The following is a 20,112-nucleotide window of genomic DNA, read 5'->3' as shown; positions in this document are numbered from 1 at the left end:
TGCTGAGGAGATAGGCTCCGCCCCTTCACGACGTCCTTATCTCCCGCTTTTTTGTGTAAAAATGGCAGGGGTTAAAATACATCCATATAGCCCAGGAGCTATATGTGATGTATTATTTTGCCACCTAAGGTATTATCATTTATATTGCGTCTCAGGGCGCTCCCCCCCAGCGCCCTGCACCCTCAGTGACCGGAGTGTGAAGTGTGCTGAGAGCAATGGCGCACAGCTGCGGTGCTGTGCGCTACCTTAGTCTGAAGACAGGATTGTCTTCTGCCGCCGATTTCACCGGACCTCTTCGTCTCTTCTGGCTCTGTAAGGGGGATGGCGGCGCGGCTCCGGTGACCCATCCAGGCTGTACCTGTGATCGTCCCTCTGGAGCTAATGTCCAGTAGCCTAAGAAGCCCAATCCACTCTGCACGCAGGTGAGTTCGCTTCTTCTCCCCTTAGTCCCACGATGCAGTGAGCCTGTTGCCAGCAGGACTCACTGAAAATAAAAAAACCTAAATTAAACTTTTATTCTAAGCAGCTCAGGAGAGCCACCTAGCCTGCACCCTTCTCGTTCGGGCACAAAAATCTAACTGAGGCTTGGAGGAGGGTCATAGGGGGAGGAGCCAGTGCACACCACCTGATCCTAAAGCTTTTACCGCTATTCCCCATGGTCCTTACGGAGTCCCAGCATCCACTAGGACGTCAGAGAAATAAATCATTATACCAAATGAGACTGTAGATATCTGTGCAACTAAAATAAATATTAAGTGCATTGCTTTTTTTATATATATTTTTATTTTCATATGCGATTAAAAAAGCAAAAAAAAAAAAGCAGAATGTGGACATCCGTGATTATCACACGCCATCTGTCGCGCTTCTACGAGAGTAGCAGAGAGTTTTATGAATGTGATCCAGTTCTCTAGATAACGCCAGTGGAGTAATGGAAAGACACAAACACAGAAAAAACTGGACACATGAGACAGATGGCATGTTTAATTGTCCAAAAGACAAGACATTATCAGAGTTACAAAGGCATATAGGAAATTCTTTATACCGTCCTGGGTTTACACAGTGTCAGAGAATTGTAGAAATCATTATCTATATTTACACACTGTACGAGGTCTGTAGCCTGCAGGGAGATTAGGGCGCAGCAATTTGGGACTGGCTACTGGGTGCTTAAATGAAGAAAGGGAATGAATGTTAATTCCATTAAAGCATCTAAAAATTACTATGGAGCTAAATAAAGAATATTTTTTATGTATATTTAGAATACTATACATCCCATTTGCCAACAATTCATTAAATCCATAAGACAGCATGAAGATTAGTTTTCTGGTAAGACGAATATTGTTTTGGGTTCTAAATCTAGCTCCCCCTACCCACGCCATAATCCCTGGATACTGACACAGCATGACATATCTAATAGGAGAATATGGCTATCTGCTCATTTAAAAACTGTGCATCAATATTAGCAGCCAGGTTACAAGCTTGCAATTGGCTGCCACACAATGAAGCTTTAATGAAGAATAGAATGAGCAAAGCGTGGAATATATAAGATTATCAAATGAAACAGCCCCCACGTGTGCAACGCTGCAATAGAGGCCTCCGTTCTGTGACCAGTGAGGGAAGGCTGAACTCTGAATATTGTGACAGAGGAATAGAAGACGTTTTATGGTTCATCATTCAGGACGTCAGTGTAGAGCAGATACCGCGTAACATGTACACACTTGCTACATGCAGTCAGTGTTCATTCTGAGCCAAGATATTTGATAATGTAGCATTAAAGTCACTATAATCTGGACACACGTGATGAACTAGCCATAAAACAAATGCACCTTCTGTAGGGGGGGGGGGGGGGGGGAGGTGGGGACACGTCAGGATGCACCTGTATTATCTGTATGTAACGATCTGTGATGTCGCTGATGTCAGCACAAATAGTAAGAAAGTGAAATGAAACCTCCATAATACGTTACATTTATTATAAGAATAAGTAAATAAAATAGATCAGCCAATCAGAAGGCTCTATCTGGTCACTTTGCCATGTTTGTTTTGGTTTTCAAAGTAGATGAAAGTCATTAATACGTTTGGAAAAAGCCAACATCCAATTTTACAAACCACCACTAAAATAATAATAATGTATATTACACAACATAAACGTAGGTGCTGCAAAATAAAAGGCGACTGGTTGCTGCTACATAATACAATATTAATGGGAGAGTGTTTCTGCATACAGTTATTGCTGATTTCAGGGAGTGATAGAAACACAAGCCATGTACTGAAGCTGGGCGCACACCTATACAATCGTCCGGCCGTTCTCCCAATATCCGAAGTATGCATGTTCATTGTACAGGTGTGTCTGCAGTGCTGTGATTGTACAGGTGTGTCTGCAGTGCTGTGATTGTACAGGTGTGTCTGCAGTGCTGTGATTGTACAGGTGTGTCTGCAGTGCTGTGATTGTACAGGTGTGTCTGCAGTGCTGTGATTGTACAGGTGTGTCTGCAGTGCTGTGATTGTACAGGTGTGTCTGCAGTGCTGTGATTGTACAGGTGTGTCTGCAGTGCTGTGATTGTACAGGTGTGTCTGCAGCGCCGTGATTGTACAGGTGTGTCTGCAGTGCTGTGATTGTACAGGTGTGTCTGCAGCGCCGTGATTGTACAGGTGTGTCTGCAGCGCTGTGATTGTACAGGTGTGTATGCAGCGCTGATTGTATAGGTGTGTCTGCAGCGCTGTGATTGTATAGGTGTGTATGCAGTGCTGTGATTGTATAGGTGTGTCTGCAGCGCTGTGATTGTATAGGTGTGTATGCAGTGCTGTGATTGTATAGGTGTGTATGCAGTGCTGTGATTGTATAGGTGTGTCTGCAGCGCTGTGATTGTACAGGTGTGTATGCAGTGCTGTGATTGTATAGGTGTGTCTGCAGCGCTGTGATTGCATAGGTGTGTATGCAGCGCTGTGATTGTACAGGTGTGTCTGCAGTGCTGTAATTGTATAGGTGTGTATGCAGCGCCGTGATTGTACAGGTGTGTATGCAGTGCTGTGATTGTATAGGTGTGTATGCAGTGCTGTGATTGTACAGGTGTGTCTGCAGCGCTGTGATTGTACAGGTGTGTATGCAGCGCTGTGATTGTACAGGTGTGTATGCAGCGCTGTGATTGTACAGGTGTGTCTGCAGTGCTGTAATTGTATAGGTGTGTATGCAGCGCCGTGATTGTACAGGTGTGTATGCAGTGCTGTGATTGTATAGGTGTGTATGCAGTGCTGTGATTGTACAGGTGTGTCTGCAGCGCTGTGATTGTACAGGTGTGTATGCAGCGCTGTGATTGTACAGGTGTGTATGCAGTGCTGTGATTGTATAGGTGTGTACCCAGCTTTAGCTCTCAATGATCCAATTAATTTCAGTACTGTCTTGCCATAAAAGGCGTCCACCCACCCAATGACCATCAGTGAACATCTCTTCGTAGTACATTTTCACCATTCCAGGATAAGTGTGAACCCCTCAGCTCACTAGTGTAGCCGTGCAGCACATGTTTCACACAGTCACTATTATTGCATAGAATGAGTCCCCAATTCATTGGATTAATAGTAACTCATTGTAGTGAATCTTAGCTGGCAAAACACATCATGCAATAAAGAAAATGTTAGTATCAGCTGTTATAAAGGGTGACAAAACAATACACAATTAAATACTATAGAATTATAGTTATTCTATTTATCAAGACCCACAGAGGTATAAGCAACAGAAAAATAGTATGAAATGGCAAATATGTGAACAAACACATCATCTGGTTTAGGTTTTAACACAAACAGAAAAGAGAAAAAAGGAGATTTATGGTAAGACTTACCATAGTTAAATCTCTTTCTGCGAGGTACACTGGATTCCACAGGGAATACATCGGGGGTAGAGTTGGATCTTGATCCGAGGCACCAACAGGCTAAAGCTTTGACTGTTCCCCTCTATATCCCCGCCTCCAGGCACAGGAGCTCAGTTTTGTAAACCAGTCCAATGCAGTAGCAGGTAAAGAGACGGTAGATGTTAGTCACATACACCACATTCTCACGACAGGAGAAGGGACCAGCGTCTAATGCCAGACAAACCCAAAGAAGCTAAGTGCGCCAGGGTGGGCGCCCTGTGGAATCCATTGTACCTCGCAGAATGAGATTTAACTATGGTAAGTCTACCATAAATCTCCTTTTCTGCAGCGGGGTACACTGGTATTCCACAGGGAATACATCGGGGATGTCCTAAAGCAGTTCCTCATGGAAGGGGACACACCGTAGCGGGCACAAGAACCCGGCGTCCAAAGGAAGCATCCTGGGAGGCGGAAGTATCAAAGGCATAGAATCTAATGAATGTGTTCACGAAGGACCACGTAGCCGCCTTGCACAATTGTTCAGCGGACACGCCACAGCGGGCCGCCCAAGAAGGTCCAACAGACCATGTAGAATGGGCTTTGATAGCAGCAGGAGCTGGGAGTCCAGCCTGTGCATAGGCTTGTGCAATCACCATTCTAATCCATCTGGCCAAGGTTTGCTTATTCGGAGGCCAACCACGTTTGTGAAAACCAAAAAGTACAAACAGGGTATCTGACCTCCGGAGAGAGGCAAAGGCAAAAGCCTGGAAGTTCTGAACGAATAGGCATCATAATTCTTAGCAGCACACCATGTGAAGTAAGAGTTCCACACCCTGTAATAAATCCGTAGAGAAGCCGGTTTGTGGGCCTTCAACATAGTTTGAATAACAGCTTCGGAGAATCCTTTGGCCCTCAGGAGTGAAGCTTCAAGAGCCACACCGTCAAAGCCAGTCTGGCCAGGTCCGGAATAGACACAAGGGCCCTGAACGAGGTGGTCTGGGCGTTGAGGAAGTAGAAGAGGACGCTCTATCGATAAACCTTGCCGGTCTGAGAACCAAAGCCATCTAGCTGGAGCGACCAGAAGTAGTATTCCTCTTTCTTGCTTGAACTTCCATAGTACCCTGGGCAGGAGTGACACTGGAGGGAACACGTATGGCAGCCGAAAGTTCCATGGAATTGCCAGTGCGTCCACGAACGCTACTTGAGGATCCCTTGTCCTTAATCCGAAGACCGGAACCTTGTGATTGTGTCGAGACGCCATCAGGTCGACATCTGGTAGGCCCCAATTGTCCACTAGTAGTTAGAAAGACTTCCAGATGAAGACTCCACTCTCCAGCGTGTACGTCCTGACGACTGAGGAAATCTGCTTCCCAGTTGAGGACTCCGGGAATGAACACTGCAGATATTGCTGGCAGATGGCGTTCCGCCCAATGGAGGATTTTTGATACTCCCAGCATTGCCATGTGGCTTCGAGTGCCGCCCTGATGATTTATGTATGCCACCGTGGTGGCATTGTCTGATTGTACTTGAACAGGCCTGTTCTATACCAGAGGCAGGGCAAGTGTCAACGCATTGAACACTGCCCGCAATTCCAGAATGTTTATCGGGAGGAGAGATTCCTCCCTGGTCCACCAACCCTGGAGAGAGTGCTGCTCCAACACCGCGCCCCAACCTCGAAGACTGGCGTCCGTTGTCAGGAGGACCCAGTTGGAGATCCAGAAGGAACGGCTCCTGCGGATTCAAGGAGATCATTTGAGACCTGATCCGATGAGGCAGGCCGTCCCACTTAAAAGGATTAACCTCTGCAGAGGGCGGAAGTGAAATTGAGCGGACTCTACCATGTCGAGAGCAGACACCATGAGGCCTAGTACTTGCATTGTCGAGTGTATCGACACTCTTGGGCGAGAGAGGAAGTATCTGATCCTGTCCTGAAGTTTCAGGACTTTCTCTGGAGACCGAAACAATCTCTGGCTGTGTGTGTCCAGCAGTGCCCCCAGGTGCACCATTCTCTAATCAGGGACCAGCGAGGACATTTTCCAGTTGATGAGCCACCCGTGGGCTTGTAGGAATTGGACCGTCAGTTCCAGATGACTGAGGAGAATATCTTGGGAGTTCGCCAGGATCAGCAAGTCGTCCAGATACGGCAGGATCCCGATTCCCTGACGGCAGAGAAGGGCCATCATCATGGCATTGACCTTGGTGAAGATCTGAGGGGCCGTGGTCAGTCCAAATGGCACAGCCTTGAATTGATAATGTAGGTTGCCAATAACAAACCGCAGATATTGCTGATGCAATATGGCAATAGGTATATGCAGGTAAGCATCCTGTATGTCCAGGGATACCATATAGTGTTCGAATTCCATGGCCAGTACAATAGAGTGCAGAGTTTCCATACGGAATTTGGACACTATCACAAATTTGTTCAATAATTTGAGGTTGAGTATAGGCCGGAAGGACCAATTTGGCTTCAGAACTAGAAACAGGGTCAAATAGTATTCTCTGCCTCTCTGGGACAGAGGTACCGGCACTACCACTCCTGTGTGCAGGAGGGATTGCACAACCAAGTGTAGAGCTTGCACTTTCAACGGATCCAAAGGGATAACCATCGAGCAGAACTGGCAAGGGGGACGTCTCTTGAAAGAGATTACGTACCTGTGAGAGACAACTTCCCGCACCCAGGCGTCCGAAGTGGTCTTTAACCAGGCCTGGGCGAACTGCAGAAGCCGGCCTCCCACCCTGGGGTCCCCCAGGGGGAGGCCCGCCCCGTCATGCAGCAGGCTTGTCTTGTTTGTAAACAGGTTGAGGGGCTGCCCAGGATTGTTTAAGTTTGGGCTTAGTGGATTTGGAAGTACGAGCCTGTCTCGGGTACGCCTGACCCTTTGCCTTCCCTGGAGGTCTAAAGGAACGAAAAGTGGTAGTCTTTGCCTTCGGTGCAGAAGGATTCGTACTTGGGAGAAACGCAGTCATAGCAGTTGCCAAGTCAGTCACAATCTTATTCAGATCCTCTTCAAAAAGGAGAGCACCTCCAAGGTCTTTTTAGAGTCCAGGTCCACCTTCCAGGACTTCAACCACAGAATTTGGCGAGCCAGTATAGACGTGGTAGACACCTTGGCTGCCATGGCAGTGTCAGAAATATCCTGAGGTAGCTCATCCTCTAATGCCTGAACCCATGCTTCAATTCCTTTCGCAGCCCAGGAGGCTGCTATAGTGGGTCTATGTACAGCACCTGTAAGGGAGTAAATAGACTTCAGACATCCCTCCACACGTTTATCCGTCGGTTCCTTCAGTGAGGTGACAGTGGTGACAGGCATAGTAGATGACACCACAAGACAGGCGACATGAGAGTCCACCAGCGGTGGAGTTTCCCACTTGTTACTCAACTCCGCAGAGATAGCATAACGAGCTAGCATCTTTTTAGACAGGAAAAATTTCTTTCCTGGAGACGACCAGGATTCCTGACGTATGTCAATTAAATGGTCAGAATGTGGTAAGACTACTTTAGTGACCTTCTGACGTTTGAACTTATCAGGTTTCTTAGATGCAGTAGTGGGATCGATCTCATCATCAATTTGGAGAATCAGCGTAATAGCCTCTACTAGGTCAGGAACATCAACCTGAGTTGTAGATTCCTCATCAGAAGCGACTGTATCAGTGTCTGATGGATCAGTATATACCACATCCTCATCAGAATTATCCGAAATATTAGTGGATTGTGAGGAAGAAATTGCCCGCTTAGATGACCCCTTGACGCCAGAGGGGCGTGGGGTAGACTTTTGTCTAACCAAAGATTGATTTAATTGTTGTGGGTAGACAGAGTGTCCGCCCAGGGCGGATTAACTACAGGGACAATATGTGGCTGCAATGGCACAGGAGGTCCCACAGGGGGCGTAAGACATGTCACAAGCATATTCAGCATACTTGAGAACGCTGCACAATGTGGTTCCTGATTGGCCACAGGTGCCGCGGGCTGACTGGGAGATGTATGGCACCCAGTGACTGAACCATCAGCTAAAACTTCCCCCTCAGGTAAATCCGTGGTGCAAGATCTGCATGATGCAGAAGCGTCCACGGATTTCCCGCCCTGTGTGACATTATAGGGAATGTAGCCTTAGAGCGTAACAGTACAATATAGCCAGACAAACACAATACCTGCAGATAACCCCCTGATTTATGTGACAGTAAATACAGGGCACAAACAGAGGATTAAACACTGTGTAGTAGGTTTTTGTACTTTTGCACCTTGACAAAGGGGCTAGATTGCCCCGAAACGTTGGAGTTGATGTGAGGCATTGAATTGTTTTTTTGAACACCACTACTGCCTGTGTCAGTCTCCGAGTGCCGCTGCCTGCAAGGACTGTTCAGTATGAGTAATTTCAGAAGGCACCGGAGCATATCACCTTAGGAAGGGTGAGTGCCGAACCATTTGGACAAATATATATATATATATACACATATATACGCACACACACACACATACACATACATATATATGAGACTCTGACGCACCTAGCCCCCCAGGGAACAGAATATAGTGATAACAAGAAGTGTGATACACGAGAATGAAATCCACACAGCAGCTACAGGCACACTCAGTCACAGGTACAATGCTGAAGTTAGTACAGATAAACAATAAAACAGCAGTGGACTAGTAAAACTACATAGATAGATAGATAGATAGATAGATAGATAGATAGATAGCTAGCTATAACAATGCACAGTAAACACTGGATGTATATCATAGAATATTTGTACTAAATATTCAGGTAGTAATACACTTGTTCTTAACTAATGCTGTCTAAAATGACATGTAGAATACTTAAGTGTCCTGTAAATGCACAGCGCTGATGAGACAGACGGCTTTACAAAGGTAAAGATGGCGCCAAAATCTCTGTCAGGGAGTGAGGGAGAGTGAAATACAGCTCCAGGGCGGGAACACCAGAAGTAGATGGCGCCCGGGAGTGGGGGAGGGGCTACAGGTCAGCGCCTTATCCCATATGCTGGCCCTCACCACCGGGTACTGTGGAGCCTACGTAAAATGGATTTTATTAAATCTGACCTGTTCTCCCTGCCCTGGTGGATATAGTGGGGTCCCTGTGCAGTACAGTGTCCATCTCCTGGGACTGCGATTTACTGGCGGGTCCCACCTGGGGGACCCTCTTACCTCCTCCCTAATGTGCAGTCACGCGATCCAGGAGAGAGTCAGCGGTGGTGTGTCTGAAGACCGGTGTGCCTCCGCTGCAAGTACCCGGGAACCCGGCCGCAGGAGTATGCAGCGCTGCTGGGGAGGTGATGGAGCCGCAGCACAGTATGTCATAATGACATAAACAGTGCTGCAGTCCTTGAAGTCTTCTTAAAAAGCTCTTTTCAGGCCTGCCTAGCGCAGCCCCACCTGTTAGTGACCTGCTCTTCAGGCACCACCTCTAAAACTGAGCTCCAGTGCCCGGGGGAGGGGTTATAGAGGAGAACAGTCAAAGCTTTAGCCTGTTGGTGCTTCGGATCAAGATCCAACTCTACCCCCCGATGTATTTCCGTGGAATCCAGTGTACCTCGATGCAGAAATAACAGTTCTGTGGGGAACATAGAGGAACTGTATGACAGATACCTGGGGTTTATAACACTTATCTTCAGGACAAGAATTTCATTTGATGTTAATAAATAACAGTTTATTCTCAGTGTTAAATAAAAGGAGACTCTGCAGCAGAATGTGACTATATGTGGTGTATAGTGTCAATCTTAGTCCTGTGTAAACATCTGTCTGGTCACACAGGAGACAGAATTCCTGTAACATGTATGCCGTTTCCATGTACTTCCCAGAGTGCAGTAAGCGGTACTGTAGTGTAAACGGGAACGTGTAACGCCAGCTAAAACGGAGGAGCGGTTTATGGACCAAATTGTGTAACGCATTATGTCTCATACAATGTTCCTCCACCACAGATGGATGAACGAAGATCACAATTCCATAAGACTACAATGTGGACAGAAAAGTCTTGTGCGCTCCTGAATTGTCCAAAATATTGCTGCCCTGCGAGTAAGGAGCCAGCCCAGTGAATATTGCCTGGATTCATGCACTTTGGCTTCCAGGCCATGTCATACATTGGGGATAGGAGGCTCAGGCTGGTCTCCACAGTGTAAACATGAAAATGGTGAAACCATATACTATAAACACCAGCAGAAGAATTTGCAGCGATGATTTAAATGAGGTCAGAGTGAAATTCCTGATTGTGTCACACACTTCTCTCTCATCCAGAGCAGCCGTTGCTTTCAGTGTGTATGAAATCCTCTGGCCCGGCATATATTTATGTAGCCACGCTCCACTGACTATGCATAGAAGGTAGAAAGCATTCTGGTGTCCATCCCTTACACCCTGACCCAGTACAAGTGTTAGAAAGAAAAAAAAGGATGAATCTTCCGTGAATAAAGTGCAAATGGTTAAGCCGCTTAAGTCTTCCCTATAATATGTTCTCCAAGATATAAAAAACAAGCTCCATGGTGACTGGGCCTTCACTCAGCTGGCAAGTGCCTCCATGTATCACTGGCACCAAGGCACTGTCCAAGTCATGGGTATAGCGAGCTGGCAGCGGCTGCCCATTGCTCCCTGCCTGATATCCAACCTGAAAACACAAAACACATCGTCCCAATTCATTACATAGTCATGTGATACTACAAGTCCTCAATAGCTGGGATCTAAATTCTCACCTGGTCAGAGTCCAGAGTGACCCGTAACCCTAGTCGCGTCATCCCATCTTCTTTTAGCAATTTCAGATGTGGATAAAGCGCCAGGCAGAAAGCTTTGGCCACATTTTCTGTCAACCGGCTGTGGTCAGCGGGGTCACTAAGGCCACTCTGTTGTTCTTCACTGTCCAAGAAAAAGACCTGTCAGATGCGAGAGGCACAAGATAAAGATATGACCTAATAGAACATACCAGGAACTGCTTTATAAATGGCAAAGTAAAAACAAAAGTGATAAAGAACCAGCCAATCAGCTCCTAACTGTCATTTTTCAAACACAGGGGTCTATTCATGAAGCAGTGAAAAGAGCAGAGAAACATCAGTGGAGAAGTTGCCCATGGTAACCAATCAGCATCTCCCTTACACATTTTATAGAATGTACTTGATAAAGGCTTCCTTCAAAGCTGATTGGTTGCCCTGGGCAACTTTTCCACTGGTCTTTTTCTCCACTCTTCACTACTTCATGAATAGACTTCACAGCCTGTCACATGGCAGTTAGGAAGCTGATTGGCTGGTCATTTATCACTCTTTGGGGTCTATTCATGAAGCAGAGATAAGAGTGGAGAAGTTGTCCATGGCAACCAATCAGCATTGAAGTAACATTTATAATTTGCATACTATACAATTGTACGGAGCAGCTGATTGGTTGCCATGCCCCTACTGAGGAGGAAAGGGATCTAGGAGTCACTATTCAGGTGACATAAAGGATAAATATAGTATTAATGGCTCTATACTGGAAACTACTGAGGAGGAAAGGGATCTAGGAGTCACTATCTCAGGTGATATAAAGGATAAATATAGTATTAATGGCGCTATACTGGAAACTACTGAGGAGGAAAGGGATCTAGGAGTCACTATTTCAGGTGACATAAAGGATAAATATAGTATTAATGGCACTATACTGGAAACTACTGAGGAGGAAAGGGATCTAGGAGTCACTATCTCAGGTGAAATAAAGGATAAATATAGTATTAATGGCACTATACTGGGAACTACTGAGGAGGAAAGGGATCTATGAGTCACTATCTCAGGTGACATAAAGGATAAATATAGTATTAATGGCTCTATACTGGAAACTACTGAGGAAAGGGATCTAGGAGTCACTATTTCAGGTGACATAGAGGATAAATATAGTATTAATGGCACTATACTGGAAACTACTGAGGAGGAAAGGGATCTAGGAGTCACTATCTCAGGTGACATAAAGGATAAATATAGTATTAATGGCACTATACTGGTAACTACTGAGGAGGAAAGGGATCTAGGAGTCACTATTTCAGGTGACATAAAGGATAAATATAGTATTAATGGCACTATACTGGAAACTACTGAGGAGGAAAGGGATCTAGGAGTCACTATTTCAGGTGACATAAAGGATAAATATAGTATTAATGGCTCTATACTGGAAACTACTGAGGAGGAAAGGGATCTAGGAGTCACTATTTCAGGTGACATAAAGGATAAATATAGTATTAATGGCTCTATACTGGAAACTACTGAGGAAAGGGATCTAGGAGTCACTATTTCAGGTGACATAAAGGATAAATATAGTAATAATGGCACTATACTGGGAACTACTGAGGAGGAAAGGGATCTAGGAGTCACTATTTCAGGTGACATAAAGGATAAATATAGTATTAATGGCACTATACTGGAAACTACTGAGGAGGAAAGGTATCTAGGAGTCACTATTTCAGGTGATATAAAGGATAAATATAGTATTAATGGCACTATACTGGAAACTACTGAGGAGGAAAGGGATCTAGGAGTCACTATCTCAGGTGACATAAAGGAAAAAATAAGAATTTACTTACCGATAATTCTATTTCTCGTAGTCCGTAGTGGATGCTGGGAACTCCGTAAGGACCATGGGGAATAGCGGCTCCGCAGGAGACTGGGCACAAAAGTAAAAGCTTTAGGACTACCTGGTGTGCACTGGCTCCTCCCCCTATGACCCTCCTCCAAGCCTCAGTTAGGATACTGTGCCCGGACGAGCGTACACAATAAGGAAGGATTTTGAATCCCGGGTAAGACTCATACCAGCCACACCAATCACACCGTACAACTTGTGATCTGAACCCAGTTAACAGCATGATAACATAGGAGCCTCTGGAAAGATGGCTCACAACAATAATAACCCGATTTTTGTAACAATAACTATGTACAAGTATTGCAGACAATCCGCACTTGGGATGGGCGCCCAGCATCCACTACGGACTACGAGAAATAGAATTATCGGTAAGTAAATTCTTATTTTCTCTGACGTCCTAGTGGATGCTGGGAACTCCGTAAGGACCATGGGGATTATACCAAAGCTCCCAAACGGGCGGGAGAGTGCGGATGACTCTGCAGCACCGAATGAGAGAACTCCAGGTCCTCCTCAGCCAGGGTATCAAATTTGTAGAATTTAGCAAACGTGTTTGCCCCTGATCAAGTAGCTGCTCGGCAAAGTTGTAAAGCCGAGACCCCTCGGGCAGCCGCCCAAGATGAGCCCACCTTCCTTGTGGAATGGGCTTTTACAGATTTTGGCTGTGGCAGGCCTGCCACAGAATGTGCAAGCTGAATTGTGCTACAAATCCAACGAGCAATAGTCTGCTTAGAAGCAGGAGCACCCAGCTTGTTGGGTGCATACAGGATAAACAGCGAGTCAGATTTTCTGACTCCAGCCGTCCTGGAAACATATATTTTCAGGGCCCTGACTACGTCCAGCAACTTGGAGTCCTCCAAGTCCCTAGTAGCCGCAGGTACCACAATAGGCTGGTTCAAGTGAAACGCTGAAACCACCTTAGGGAGAAATTGAGGACGAGTCCTCAATTCTGCCCTGTCCGTATGAAAAATTAGGTAAGGGCTTTTATAGGATAAAGCCGCCAATTCTGAGACACGCCTGGCTGAAGCCAGGGCTAACAGCATTACCACTTTCCATGTGAGATATTTTAAGTCCACAGTGGAGAGTGGTTCAAACCAATGTGATTTTAGGAGCCCCAAAACTACATTGAGATCCCAAGGTGCCACTGGAGGCACAAAAGGAGGCTGTATATGCAGCACCCCCTTGACAAACGTCTGAACTTCAGGAACTGAAGCCAGTTCTTTCTGGAAGAAAATCGACAGGGCCGAAATTTGAACCTTAATGGACCCTAATTTTAGGCCCATAGACAGTCCTGTTTGCAGGAAATGCAGGAAACGACCCAGTTGAAATTCCTCTGTAGGGGCCTTCCTGGCCTCGCACCACGCAACATATTTACGCCAAATACGGTGATAATGCTGCACGGTTACATCCTTCCTGGCTTTGATCAGGGTAGGGATGACTTCATCCGGAATGCCTTTTTCCTTCAGGATCCGGCGTTCAACCGCCATGCCGTCAAACGCAGCCGCGGTAAGTCTTGGAACAGACAGGGTCCCTGCTGGAGCAGGTCCTTTCTTAGAGGTAGAGGCCACGGGTCCTCCGTGAGCATCTCTTGAAGTTCCGGGTACCAAGTCCTTCTTGGCCAATCCGGAGCCACGAGTATAGTCCTTACTCCTCTCCTTCTTATAATTCTCAGTACCTTGGGTATGAGAGGCAGAGGAGGGAACACATACACTGACTGGTACACCCACGGTGTTACCAGAGCGTCCACAGCTATTGCCTGAGGGTCCCTTGACCTGGCGCAATACCTGTCTAGTTTTTTGTTGAGGCGGGACGCCATCATGTCCACCTTTGGTTTTTCCCAACGGTTCACAATCATGTGGAAGACTTCTGGGTGAAGTCCCCACTCCCCCGGGTGGAGGTCGTGTCTGCTGAGGAAGTCTGCTTCCCAGTTGTCCACACCCGGAATGAACACTGCTGACAGTGCTATCACATGATTTTCCGCCCAGCGAAGAACCCTTGCAACTTCTGTCATTGCCCTCCTGCTTCTTGTGCCGCCCTGTCTGTTTACGTGGGCGACTGCCGTAATGTTGTCTGACTGGATCAGCACCGGCTGACCTTGAAGCAGAGGTCTTGCTAGGCATAGAGCATTGTAGATGGCCCTTAGCTCCAGGATATTTATGTGAAGTGATGTCTCCAGACTTGACCACAAGCCCTGGAAATTTTTTCCCTGTGTGACTGCTCCCCAGCCTCTCAGGCTGGCATCCGTGGTCACCAGGACCCAGTCCTGAATGCCGAATCTGCGGCCCTCTAGAAGATGAGCACTCTGCAACCACCACAGGAGAGACACCCTTGTCCTTGGTGACAAGATTATCCGCTGATGCATCTGAAGATGCGACCCGGACCATTTGTCTAGCAGATCCCACTGGAAGGTTCTTGCGTGGAATCTGCCGAATGGGATTGCTTCGTAAGAAGCCACCATCTTTCCCAGGACCCTTGTGCATTGATGCACTGAGACTTGGCCTGGTTTTAGGAGATTTCTGACTAGTTCGGATAACTCCCTGGCTTTCTCCTCCGGGAGAAACACCTTTTTCTGGACTGTGTCCAGGATCATCCCTAGGAATAGAAGTCGTGTCGTCGGGATCAGCTGCGATTTTGGAATATTGAGAATCCAACCGTGCTGGCGCAGCACTATCTGAGATAGTGCTACTCCGACTTCCAACTGTTCCCTGGATCTTGCCCTTATCAGGAGATCGTCCAAGTAAGGGATAACTAAAACTCCCTTCCTTCGAAGGAGTATCATCATTTCGGCCATTACCTTGGTAAAGACCCGGGGTGCCGTGGACAATCCAAACGGCAGCGTTTGAAACGGATAGTGACAGTTCTGTACCACAAACCTGAGGTACCCTTGGTGAGAAGGGTAAATTGGGACATGTAGGTAAGCATCTTTGATGTCCAGAGACACCATATAGTCCCCTTCTTCCAGGTTTGCAATCACTGCTCTGAGTGACTCCATCTTGAATTTGAACCTTTGTATGTAAGTATTCAAGGATTTTAGGTTTAAAATTGGTCTCACCGAGCCGTCCGGCTTCGGTACCACAAATAGTGTGGAATAGTACCCCTTTCCCTGTTGTAGGAGGGGTACCTTGATTATCACCTGCTGGGAATACAGCTTGTGAATGGCTTCCAATACTGCCTCCCTGTCTGAGGGAGACGTCGGTAAAGCAGACTTTAGAAAACGGCGAGGGGGAGACGTCTCGAATTCCAATTTGTACCCCTGAGATACCACCTGAAGGATCCAGGGGTCCACTTGCGAGTGGGCCCACTGCGCACTGAACTTCTTGAGACGGGCCCCCACCGTGCCTGAGTCCGCTTGTAAAGCCCCAGCGTCATGCTGAGGACTTTGCGGAGGCGGGAGAGGGCTTTTGTTCCTGGGAACTGGCTGTTTGATGCAGCCTTTTTCCTCTCCCTCTGCCACGGGGCAGAAATGAGGCGCCTTTTGCCCGCTTGCCCTTATGGGGCCGAAAGGACTGCGCCTGATAATACGGCGTCTTCTTAGGTTGAGAAGCTACCTGGGGTAAAAATGTGGATTTTCCAGCAGTTGCCGTGGCTACCAGGACTGATAGACCTACCCCAAATAACTCCTCCCCCTTATAAGGCAATACTGCCATGTGCCTTTTAGAATCCGCATCACCTGACCACTGCCGCATCCATAAACCTCTTCTTGCAGAAATGGACAGCGCGCTAACTCTTGATGCCAGTCGGCAGATATCCCTCTGTGCATCACGCATATATAGAAATGCATCCTTCAAATGCTCTATAGTCAGTAATATACTGTCCCTATCTAGGGTATCAATATTTTCAGTCAGGGAATCCGACCACGCCAGGCCCGCACTGCACATCCAGGCTGAGGCGATTGCTGGTCGCAGTATAACACCCGTGTGAGAGTATATACATTTTAGGATATTCTCCAGCTTTCTATCGGCAGGTTCCTTTAGGGCGGCCGTATCAGGAGAGGGTAGTGCTACCTGTTTAGACAAGCGTGTGAGCGCTTTATCCAAACTAGGGGGTGTTTCCCAACGTGCCCTATCCTCTGGCGGGAAAAGGTACGATGCCAATAACCTTTTAGGAATTATCAGTTTTTTATCGGGGGAAACCCACGCCTCATCACACACTTCATTTAATTCCTCGGATACAGGAAAAACTACAGGCAGTTTTTTCTCACCAAACATAATACCCTTTTTAGTGGTACTTGTATTATCAGAGATATGCAATACATTTTTCATTGCTTCAATCATGTAACGTGTGGCCCTACTGGAAGTCACGTTTGTCTCCTCATCATCGACACTGGAGTCAGTATCCGTGTCTGTGTCTGCCATTTGAGGTAACGGGCGTTTTAAAGCCCCTGATGGCGTTTGAGACCCCTGGACAGGCACAAGCTGAGTAGCCGGCTGTCTCATGTCGTCAACTGTCTGTCGTAAAGAGCTGACACTGTCACGCAATTCCTTCCATAAGCTCACCCACTCAGGTGTCGACTCCCTAGGGGGTGACAACTGTATAATAGGCAATTGCTCCGCCTCCATCTCATTTTCCTCCTCAAACATGTCGACACAATCGTACCGACACACCGCACACACACAGGGAATGCTCTGATAGAGGACAGGACCCCACTAGCCCTTTGGGGAGACAGAGGGAGAGTATGCCAGCACACACCAGAGCGCTATATATAGACAGGAATACCACTATAAATGTGCTTTTCCCTTTATAGCTGCTGTTAGTATCAAACTGCGCCAAATTAGTGCCCCCCTCTCTTTTTTACCCTTTTCTGTAGTGCAGGACTGCAGGGGAGAGTCAGGGAGACGTCCTTCCAGCGGAGCTGTGATGGAAATGGCGCCCGTGTGCTGAGGAGATAGGCTCCGCCCCCTTCTCGGCGGCCTTTTCTCCCGCTTTTTTGGTGAGTTCTGGCAGGGGTTAAAATACATCCATATAGCCCTGGGGGTTATATGTGGTGTATTTATGCCAGCCAAGGTGTTTTACATTGCTGCTCAGGGCGCCCCCCCCTAGCGCCCTGCACCCTCAGTGACCGGAGTGTGAAGTGTGCCTGAGTAACAATGGCGCACAGCTGCAGTGCTGTGCGCTACCTTGTTGAAGACTGATGTCTTCTGCCGCCGCTTTTTCCGGACCTTTTCTTGCTTCTGGCTCTGTAAGGGGGCCGGCGGCGCGGCTCTGGGACCGAGCTCCGAGGCTGGGCCTGTGTTCGGTCCCTCTGGAGCTAATGGTGTCCAGTAGCCTAAGAAGCCCAATCCACTCTGCACGCAGGTGAGTTCGCTTCTTCTCCCCTTAGTCCCTCGATGCAGTGAGCCTGTTGCCAGCAGGTCTCACTGAAAATAAAAAACCTAAAACTAAACTTTCACTAAGAAGCTCAGGAGAGCCCCTAGTGTGCACCCTTCTCGGCCGGGCACAAAAATCTAACTGAGGCTTGGAGGAGGGTCATAGGGGGAGGAGCCAGTGCACACCAGGTAGTCCTAAAGCTTTTACTTTTGTGCCCAGTCTCCTGCGGAGCCGCTATTCCCCATGGTCCTTACGGAGTTCCCAGCATCCACTAGGACGTCAGAGAAATATAGTATTAATGGCACTATACTGGAAACTACTGAGGAGGAAAGGGATCTAGGAGTCACTATTTCAGGTGACATAAAGGATAAATAAAGTATTAATGGCGCTATACTGGAAACTACTGAGGAGGAAAGGGATCTAGGAGTCACTATCTCAGGTGACATAAAGGATAAATATAGTATTAATGGCACTATACTGGAAACTACTGAGGAGGAAAGGGATCTAGGAGTCACTATCTCAGGTGACATAAAGGATAAATATAGTAATAATGGCACTATACTGGGAACTACTGAGGAGGAAAGGGATCTAGGAGTCACTATCTCAGGTGACATAAAGGATAAATATAGTATTAATGGCACTATACTGGGGACTACTGAGGAGGAAAGGGATTTAGGAGTCACTATTTCCGGCGACATAAAGGATAAATATAGTATTAATGGCAGTATACTGGAAACTACTGAGGAGGAAAGGGATCTAGGAGTCACTATCTCAGGTGATATAAAGGATAAATATAGTAATAATGGCGCTATACTGGGGACTACTGAGGAGGAAAGGGATCTAGGAGTCACTATTTCCGGTGACATAAAGGATACATATAGTATTAATGGCAGTATACTGGAAACTACTGAGGAGGAAAGGGATCTAGGAGTCACTATCTCAGCTGACAAAGGATAAATAAAGTATTAATGGCAGTATACTGGAAACTACTGAGGAGGAAAGGGATCTAGGAGTAACTATCTCAGCTGACATAAAGGATAAATATAGTATTAATGGCACTATACTGGGGACTACTGAGGAGGAAAGGGATTTAGGAGTCACTATTTCCGGCGACATAAAGGATAAATATTGTATTAATGGCAGTATACTGGAAACTACTGAGGAGGAAAGGGATCTAGGAGTCTCTATTTCAGGTGACATAAAGGATAAATATAGTATTAATGGCACTATACTGGGGACTACTGAGGAGGAAAGGGATCTAGAAGTCACTATTTCAGGTGACAAAGGATAAATAAAGTATTAATGGCAGTATACTGGAAACTACTGAGGAGGAAAGGGATCTAGGAGTCACTATCTCAGCTGACATAAAGGATAAATATAGTATTAATGGCACTATACTGGGGACTACTGAGGAGGAAAGGGATTTAGGAGTCACTATTTCCGGCGACATAAAGGATAAATATAGTATTAATGGCAGTATACTGGAAACTACTGAGGAGGAAAGGGATCTAGGAGTCTCTATTTCAGGTGACATAAAGGATAAATATAGTATTAATGGCACTATACTGGTGACTACTGAGGAGGACAGGGATCTAGGAGTCACTATCTCAGGTGACATAAAGGATAAATATAGTATAATGGCACTATACTGGGGACTACTGAGGAGGAAAGGGATCTAGAAGTCACTATTTCAGGTGACAAAGGATAAATAAAGTATTAATGGCACTATACTGGAAACTACTGAGGAGGAAAGGGATCTAGGAGTCACTATTTCAGGTGACATAAAGGATAAATATAGTATTAATGGCGCTATAATGGAAACTACTGAGGAGGAAAGGGATCTAGGAGTCACTATCTCAGGTGACATAAAGGATAAATATAGTAATAATGGCACTATACTGGGAACTACTGAGGAGGAAAGGGATCTAGGAGTCACTATTTCAGGTGACATATAGGATAAATATAGTATTAATGGCACTATACTGGAAACTACTGAGGAGGAAAGGGATCTAGGAGTCACTATTTCAGGTGACAGGATAAATATAGTATTAATGGCACTATACTGGAAACTACTGAGGAGGAAAGGGATCTAGGAGTCACTATTTCAGGTGACATAAAGGATAAATATAGTATTAATGGCTCTATACTGGGAACTACTAAGGAGGAAAGGGATCTAGGAGTCACTATTTCAGGTGACATAAAGGATAAATATAGTATCACTGGCACTATACTGGAAACTACTGAGGAGGAAAGGGATCTAGGAGTCACTATTTCAGGTGACATAAAGGATAAGTATAGTACTAATGGCACTATACTGGAAACTACTGATGAGGAAAGGGATCTAGGAGTCACTATTTCAGGTGACATAAA

General features: G+C 46.4%; 1 protein-coding gene across 3 annotated transcripts in view; it reads right to left on the bottom strand.

Annotated features, from left to right (window-relative positions):
- Positions 1 to 965: 965 nt before the first annotated feature.
- Positions 966 to 20,112, bottom strand: part of ZFYVE9 (zinc finger FYVE-type containing 9) — a 418,761-nt gene continuing 399,614 nt past the window's right edge. For all 3 annotated transcript variants that reach the window (XM_063938878.1, XM_063938877.1, XM_063938876.1), the window contains 2 exons: positions 10,536 to 10,712; positions 966 to 10,450 (listed from right to left, as the gene is read on the bottom strand). In XM_063938878.1, the coding sequence (XP_063794948.1) occupies positions 10,289 to 10,450; positions 10,536 to 10,712 (339 nt within the window). In that variant the 3' untranslated portion in view covers positions 966 to 10,288. The remainder of the gene's footprint in view (positions 10,451 to 10,535; positions 10,713 to 20,112) is intronic.

Source organism: Pseudophryne corroboree, chromosome 9, assembly GCF_028390025.1.
Source record: "Pseudophryne corroboree isolate aPseCor3 chromosome 9, aPseCor3.hap2, whole genome shotgun sequence".
NCBI lineage: Eukaryota > Metazoa > Chordata > Amphibia > Anura > Myobatrachidae > Pseudophryne > Pseudophryne corroboree.
This window is presented reverse-complemented; position numbering and strand designations above follow the sequence as displayed.